Raw genomic sequence first — 7,302 nt, forward strand, 5'->3', positions numbered from 1 at the left:
ACCCCCGGTCAGTACCGGCCCACGAGGAGCAGCTCCCGGTCACCGGCCCGCGGCCGCAGCTTCCTCCAGATGTCCATGGTGAAGGGGTTGCTGCTGCTGTTGAAGATGGAGGTCAGGGATGACACGAGCGCTGCCATCATCACCGCGATCATCAGACCCCGCAGCCCTGCGGGAGAGAGGGAGAGTCAGGGAGCGGCTGAACCGGGAGGGATGGGATAGGATAGGATAACCCCGGGATGGTGCTTATCCCTCTGCAGCCACACGCTGGGATCTCCCCTGGGGCAAAGATGGGATTTGGGAAAATTCAGCTGCACCCCTGGATGCCGGGACCTCATCCAAGCCCTGGCAACAGCCCCGGGGTGCAGCAAAGCCCGCTGGAGATGGAGTGACCCCCTCGCACCCACCTACCGCTGGGCATCAGCTCGACCACCAGCTTGGGGTAGGCGATGTTGGAGCAGCCCACGGCGGCCCCGCACACACGGGCGCACTCCTCAGGGTCCACGCAGGCCACGGTGTCTGGGGGACAGAGGCAGGTGACACATTGAGACCCCTGACAGGGTGGGGGCAAACCCTGCGCCCCTTCACCCCCCTCATGCCCCCTCCCACTGGGCAGATAGTGACCCTTTGCTGTGGCCACGATGCCCAGACCTTGGCAGGACACCAGGAGGAGAAGCAGGGAGCACATCGCACGTGGAAATCCACCTCTGCCTCCCCCACCTCATTCCCACCATCAGCTCCAACACAGCAGGATCCATCCCGCCCCTCACCTCCCGCTGCCCACACCCAGCCCGGTGCAGGTTGGATCTATTCCCACATTAAATCCAGTGACAGCTGCCCCGGGGGGATCTCCAGAGCCCCACCAGGACCTGGGGCCACGGCCGAAGGCAGCAGAGCCCCGGGTCAGGCACTGCCCATCCCCACCCACGGGGCCAGCCGGGTTCGTGCACCGTTGTGGCAATTTCCTGGGCATGGGCAGCACCAGCAGCTCCCGGGATTTGCATGGCAGCGCGCCAGGACCATCAACACCCAATTATTTCTATGTCTCAACGAGCGCTGAACTCTTTTTTTTTTAATTGTTATGCTCATAAAATATTGAAATGGATGGAAATTAATGTCAGGCATAAATATGGATGGGCTGCCCGGCTCTCCAGGCTGAATCCGCCCAGCGAGGAGCACGGGGACGGGCACGGGTGATCCCTGCACAGCACTGGGAGCATTGTCCTGGTTCTCCTGGGTGGTGACCTCCACCAAAGCAGGGTGCAGCCCTCAGCCTCCCAGTTTGTCTCAAACACCAGTGGTGACACTTTGGGACTTTCCATAAAGGAGCGTGGGGCGCGATGGGAGCACGACTTGGTTGTGGGCAGACCACAGGCCGTGCTCAGCACATCCCAAGGATGCCAAAAAGCCCAACGTGGGCCGCCTTTCCCCAAGGTCAGAGTCAGCGCTGGGGCTCCAGTGACTCTGTCCTGCAGCAGCTGTGAGCAAAGCTGCCATCAGCGCTCTGTGCCTCAGTTTCCCCTCTCTAAAACACCACGTTGTGCACGGCTCCATGCAAATCCTTGGTGGCTGGAGGGTGGAAAACGTTCCAAAGGGCAAAGCAGTGTCTGGATGTTGTACTCCAGCTGAAATGCCTACCCCAGGCCTCAACTCTACCAATGAACACTTGGTGGGACCTCAGAGTGAGTGGGAAGCAGGAGTCCCCAAGCCAGGAGCAGTGTCTTACCCCACTGCCTCACTTTTAGGCCCTCTGCTAAAAATGGAAAATTAATTAGGACCTTGTAATTAATGCTTCCATCTGCAGGAAAAGGGGCCGTGTCTGCAGCAGGTGCTGCCTGTCCAGCTGGATCCACCTGGAGACGCCTGGAATGGTGAGGACCAACCTGCTCGGCCACAGAAACCTGTGACTGCACACAGGGGCTGCACCCAATTTGGGGACTAAATTCAGCTGGGGGAAGAAGCCCCCGGGGTCTGGAGATGGGGGACCCAGGTGTGGTCACCCAGTGTGAGGATCAGGTGATGCTCCAGGTGTGGGGCTCTGCCACCCCAATCCGCCCCCACCAGCAGGCTCTGGGAGCCAGCGCACACCACACGATGGCCGGGATGCAGCATTCACCTCACATGCAATAAATCATTAGCGCTCACACCCCGTGGAAGAGTCCATGAATGTCCTGGCACAACAAAAACAGCTGGAGCGAGTGGCTGAGGTGGTGACAACCATAACATGCTCCTGCCATGCCACACACCCACACTCCAGCACCGATCTGGGCCATCTCCCATCATACCCAAAGAGGCCCTGGGTGCTGGCTCAGTGCTCACCTCTGTCCCATTTGCTGTCCCCATCACTCCCAGCAGCGCTGGGATTTCACCTAAAATGCCCAGGTTTGGTTCCAGCTCCCTCAGTCTCTGCTGCACCAATCATCGACCAGGCCACGGTGTGGGGATGTCATCCCACCACTGGGAAATCCCTGCAGGGTCAGCACAGCCTTTCCATGAAGTCACCAGCTCCACCTGAAACACCTCCAGAGCTGGTATTCTTTGGGAGCATCAATCTTCCCCGTGTTGATGTGACACTTGGGGACATGGTTTAGTGTTGGACCTGGCAGTGCTGGGTTGGACTCGGTGATCTTTTCCAACCTTAATGATTCCATGATCCCAACACACAGCTGTCACATTCCTGTGTCCCCCAGCCCCACTGCCACCTCCTGCACAGGCCAGGCCAGGGCTGGGCACAACCCCACGCATGATTTGTCACTGTGGGACAAGCAGGGCCACTGTGGCTGCAGAGAGGAGCACTTTGATGGCCGAGCACCCGGACAGACAGGCGGCTTCGCCTCGGGAGCCTGACTCAGGCAGGGCCCTCATTTATCCGGCTGTGAATCCAGATGAGCCACACCAACGCCAGGGACAGAGACACAGCCCATGGCACTTTCCTTTTTGCATTGGTACAAGAATCTGACCCCAATTCCTGAAATTCATCTTCAGCTGAGCTCCCTAGAGAAAAGCTCAAGAGAGCGTCCACATTTCTGGCTTGTGAGGACCAACTGGTGAATCCAGGGTGGGGTTTTTTGTCCATCTCGCAGTTGTTAATGAAATCTGTCATAGCAGGGTCTGGTAATGTGACCATGAAAATGTTGCAAACCCTATAGAGGAGAGAAGGGGACAGAACAGAACAGAACAGGATAGAATAAATGTTTTCATTTGGAAGAGCCCTGCAATAATCATCTGATCCCACTGCCTGACCAATTGAGGGCTGACAAAAAATGAAGGGTATTGTCCAAACGCCTCTTAAACACAGACAGGACACCTCACTAAGAAGCCTGTTCCAGGAGATGTCTCCCTAAAGAAATGCTTCCTAATATCCGGTCTAAACCTGCTTCTGTGCGGCTTTGAACCGTTCTGGCAGCTCCCACCTGGTGGTCACCCGGGCTCCAAGCTCCTGGACCAGCACAGGAGGGGTTAACCACAAGACAGAGCTTTTTTCCTGGAAAATACTGACTTACCAGCCGGCACACCGGGAGAGGGGGCAATCTCAGAGGAGAAAGACTTTTTTCAAAGACAAAACACCCAAAGCCCTCCGGAGCCGCCCAGGACCCTCCCGCACCCGCACGCTCTGGGGGGCTCCGGGGTCGGATCCGCAGGTGTGAGAGCGCATCAGCCGAAAGAGTTAATCGGGCTGGGCAGGGAATGTGTGAAGGCAGCATGTGACTGCAGGTGGGGCAGGGCGGAGGGATGAATCACTCTTTTCCTTTTCCTCTTTTCACTTCTTGCTGTTACCTGTCCGGCCCCGGCACTGCGCGCTGGCAGGAGCCCCGAGCCGTGAGCTGCCAGGGCGATGCACAGGAGGCTGAGCGAGAGCGTTCGCCGCCGAGCAGCCCCCCGGCTGACCCGCTCCTCCAGGAACGAGAACCAGGGACGGCACCTCGGCCGAGAAATCCTGCTCTTCGCTGCCCTGCATTGAGCCGCTTTTCTCTTTGTTTCTTTCCCACTTTTTATTTCACCCGGTGTTAGCGTTGTCTTGGGAGAGCGGAGGATGAGGAGAGAGCGGACCCGGGGGTGAAGGACCTTTCTGGTGCTGTGGGTACACCTGGGGCTGTCTGCCTCGTCACGCGGCCCCTGCTGTGGGAAGCTCCGCGTTTTCCTTGCCTGGAGCCCTCTCGCCGCGTGGAGCCGGGAGCAAGCCAGAAACCAAACCCTCCTCCCCGGCAGGAAGAGCTCCGGCGTGGCAGGAGCCGTTGGAAAAGGGAGCGGTGCTTCTCCCAAGCTGCGCATTGGGCCGGGGAGGGTGAAGCAAACTGTGCATTTAAAGACTGGAGAATAATTAATTCTTCATTTATTGCCGACATCCGGCGCTCGCTGGGGGCACAGAGCTCCCTCGGGAGAGGGGACCGGCGTGCGGGGTCACCATGGCTTTCTCCCAGGTGCAGTGCCTGGACGACAGCCACGTCAACTGGAGGTCCAGCGAGTCCAAGCCCGAGTTCTTCTACAGCGAGGAGCAACGCCTGGCCCTGGAGGCACTGGCTTCCCGTGGCCCCGACGCCTTCTATGAAGTCCTGAAGAGGGAGAACATCAGGGACTTCCTGTCCGAGCTGGAGCTGAAGAAGATCCTGGACACGCTGGAGACTTACGACCCCGGCTCCGAGTACATCCCGCGGCACGGCAGCAGCGGCGGGGACAGCGAGGGCGATCGGAACAGCCAAGGGGACGAGCAGGACGTGGCCCCTTCCCTGGAGTACTGGCCCCAGAAGTCCGACCGCTCCATCCCACACCTGGACCTGGGCTGGCCCGAGACCATCGCCTACCGCGGGGTCACCAGGGCCACCGTCTACATGCAGCCACCCCTTGAGGGCCAGGCGCACACCCAAGAGGGGTGAAGAGACCAAGTCGGGGCAGCTGAGTCTGCCCAAGAGGAACTGGCAAAACCAGACCTGGTGTGTCCATTCTAATCTGTGTGACAGAAAGCCCGGCAATCCCTGTCCTGCGGGAAGCTCTGCCCAAGCAGAGGCAGCGAGGCCAAGTGTGCAGGTTTTTCCTTGTAACCAATATTTGGGGATGGGGTTTTGCTGAGGATGCTGCTAGCCTGGATCAGCACTCCCTGGGAGCAGCACAGCCCTTCCCAATATCCATACGGCAGCATCGTTCATCCCAGGGTGCCTGTGGGGAAAACCGATGGGGAGAAAAAGGGGTTGAGCTGTTCTCCAGCTGTGAGCCCATGGTCCCAGCCACTCCACAACCGTTATTCCCGGTGTGACAGCATGTGACAGGGCACAGGAACCTGGGATTGTGCTCTGGCTTCAGGCCCTGGGTCCACCAGCTTCCAGCACATGACCCTGGGGTCACGGCCTGGCCTCAGTCCTTGTGTCCACCATCCGTCCAGTCCGTGACCCTGGGACAAAGTAGTCAAAGCTTCTGGTCTGGCACTGACACACACAAAGATCAAGTTTGGCCCAAGATGGCTGCGGTGCTCCAAGCTGCTTCATCCTGGCTTTCAGAGGAAAAGGATGAGCTGGTGAGTGGGACAAGGCTGGGCAGATGCTGAAGGAATTTGGGTTGAGACTTGTCCTCCCTGTGGCGTCAAACCAAGGAGCAGGGAGTGGGGATGCCTGAGCATCCTTCCCGTGGGCAGGAGGACCAGGGAAGGAGGGAGATGGTGCCATGTGTTGAAGGTCAGCAGAGGTGGGCAGAGGTTGTTGGTGTTTCCCAGTGACCCAGCCCCGGTCAGGATGTGCAGCAGGGGTTGGTACCTGCTGGTTTCTCAGTGCTTTGAAGCTCTTTGAGTTCTGTGTGTCTGATACTGTGAGACCTCCAAAGAAGGAGCTTCCCAACCCGGAGCATGTTCCAGCAGGGAAACAGGGAGATCCTGCCAGGGTATCTGTGGAGCAGAGGGGACAGGCTGGGATGAGTCGGGTCCACCTGGCTCCTCCAGAGGCAGTGCTGGGGTTTACAGATCCTGGTAGGAGAGAGGGAAACCTGTGACATGCAGCCAGCAGAGCCTCTTCAAACCAGCTCAGGCAGAAAAATGAATCTCCCAACACAACCAAGGCAGCAGGATCACGGGAATGGCTGATGGGGGTGTCAGGGCTGCCCCACTGTGGGCAGGAGGCATCTGTGGTCACTGTCACCTCACGAAAGTCAAGGTGACTTGTCCTCACCTGTGACATTTTCCCCCACCAAAATGCTTTGCAGCGAGGGGAAAGGGAAGGGAGAGCTGACATCCCATGGGATGGAGGATGGGAGAACAATCCCACAACAAACAATGTCTCATCTTCGGGTCTTTCCGGCTGCCTCTGACTCGGGCTTGCAGCTCCCGCCTGGCTTTGCCTACTCACCGCTTCTCACCTGCCCCCACGCAAACGGCTCCTCCTGACTCATCCCACACCCTGCTCCTGCTCGAGAGCCGGCGGCTGAGTCAGGCATCGGCACTTCCCCACCTCCCCTGGAGCCTCTCCAGGACACAGGGATGTGGCCATGGTTGATGCTGCTGTGCTCATCAGCCGTACCTTGATGCCCCCTGAGCAGGGCTGGGCTCTGCCTCCCGGTCCAGACAGTCCGTGATTGTGGGATGAGGCATGGTGACACCACTGGTGACATGCAGGAGCCTGCTTGGAGCTTATGGCACCTCAGGAAATGTAGGGATGGGTGAATGCTTCATCCTGCAGGGTCTGGGGATGGCAGGAGTTACAGGGGCTGGAAAATGGGGTTCTTCCATGGTCTCCTACCCCGTATTTGAGGACAGAAGTCCCTGCAGCTGAACTTGCTGTCACACAGTGGAGCCCAGGTGACAACTTGTGGGTGCTCCTAAGGGTGGGGGACACTGGGCTAGACCACCCTGCCGGTTTCTGCCAGGGCTTAAGGTCTTCACAGCAGCTCAGAGGTGAAAAGGTTCGGCTGAAGAAGCCGAGAGCGGACAAAGGGACCGTCCTGCTGCCACCATCAGATGTCACACACACTGTCCCTGTGCTCTGTCCTCCCTGGGGAGATGCTGCTGAATTGTCCCATCCCAGCAGGCAGTGGAAGCGCTCTCCATCCACGTGCAAAGGAGTGCAGGCCTGGGAGAGGTTCACTGTTCCCTGCCAGAGGGTGACCCTTGCTCCAGACGTCGTCCCAGCCGCTCGCTCTGAAACGCTCCCGGTGCCAACCCCCAAACCCCGCCGTGCGAGTCACTGTCCCAGGGCCAGGAGAGCAAAGTCCTCTGGCGTTGGCCCAGCAGAGTTCAGAGCCCATGAGAGCACTGCTGGTGCAGGAAGGACAGGCAGGCAGAGCCGGCGTGAAGCAGCCGAGGGCCGTGAGGCCGCTCTGAGGGCC

The 7,302-nt window shown here is 58.9% G+C and overlaps 2 protein-coding genes across 4 annotated transcripts in view; one reads left to right on the top strand and one right to left on the bottom strand.

The window, feature by feature from the left end:
* The window catches only part of SLC5A10 (solute carrier family 5 member 10), a 38,399-nt gene that overhangs the window by 3,765 nt on the left and 27,332 nt on the right, over positions 1 to 7,302 (bottom strand). For 2 of the 3 annotated variants that reach the window (XM_008633420.2, XM_008633419.2), the window contains 2 exons: positions 409 to 516; positions 16 to 166 (listed from right to left, as the gene is read on the bottom strand). In XM_008633420.2, coding sequence (XP_008631642.1) covers positions 16 to 166; positions 409 to 516 — 259 coding nt within the window. The remainder of the gene's footprint in view (positions 1 to 15; positions 167 to 408; positions 517 to 7,302) is intronic. The other variant, XM_008633421.2, reaches the window with a different exon arrangement.
* The window catches only part of FAM83G (family with sequence similarity 83 member G), a 17,847-nt gene continuing 14,296 nt past the window's right edge, over positions 3,752 to 7,302 (top strand). Inside the window, 1 exon segment of the mRNA XM_008633418.2 lies at positions 3,752 to 4,898. Within this exon segment, the coding sequence (XP_008631640.1) occupies positions 4,404 to 4,898 (495 nt within the window). The 5' untranslated portion in view covers positions 3,752 to 4,403.

Source organism: Corvus brachyrhynchos, unplaced genomic scaffold (genome assembly GCF_000691975.1).
Source record: "Corvus brachyrhynchos isolate BGI_N302 unplaced genomic scaffold, ASM69197v1 scaffold5, whole genome shotgun sequence".
In the NCBI taxonomy this organism is placed as follows: Eukaryota; Metazoa; Chordata; class Aves; order Passeriformes; family Corvidae; genus Corvus; species Corvus brachyrhynchos.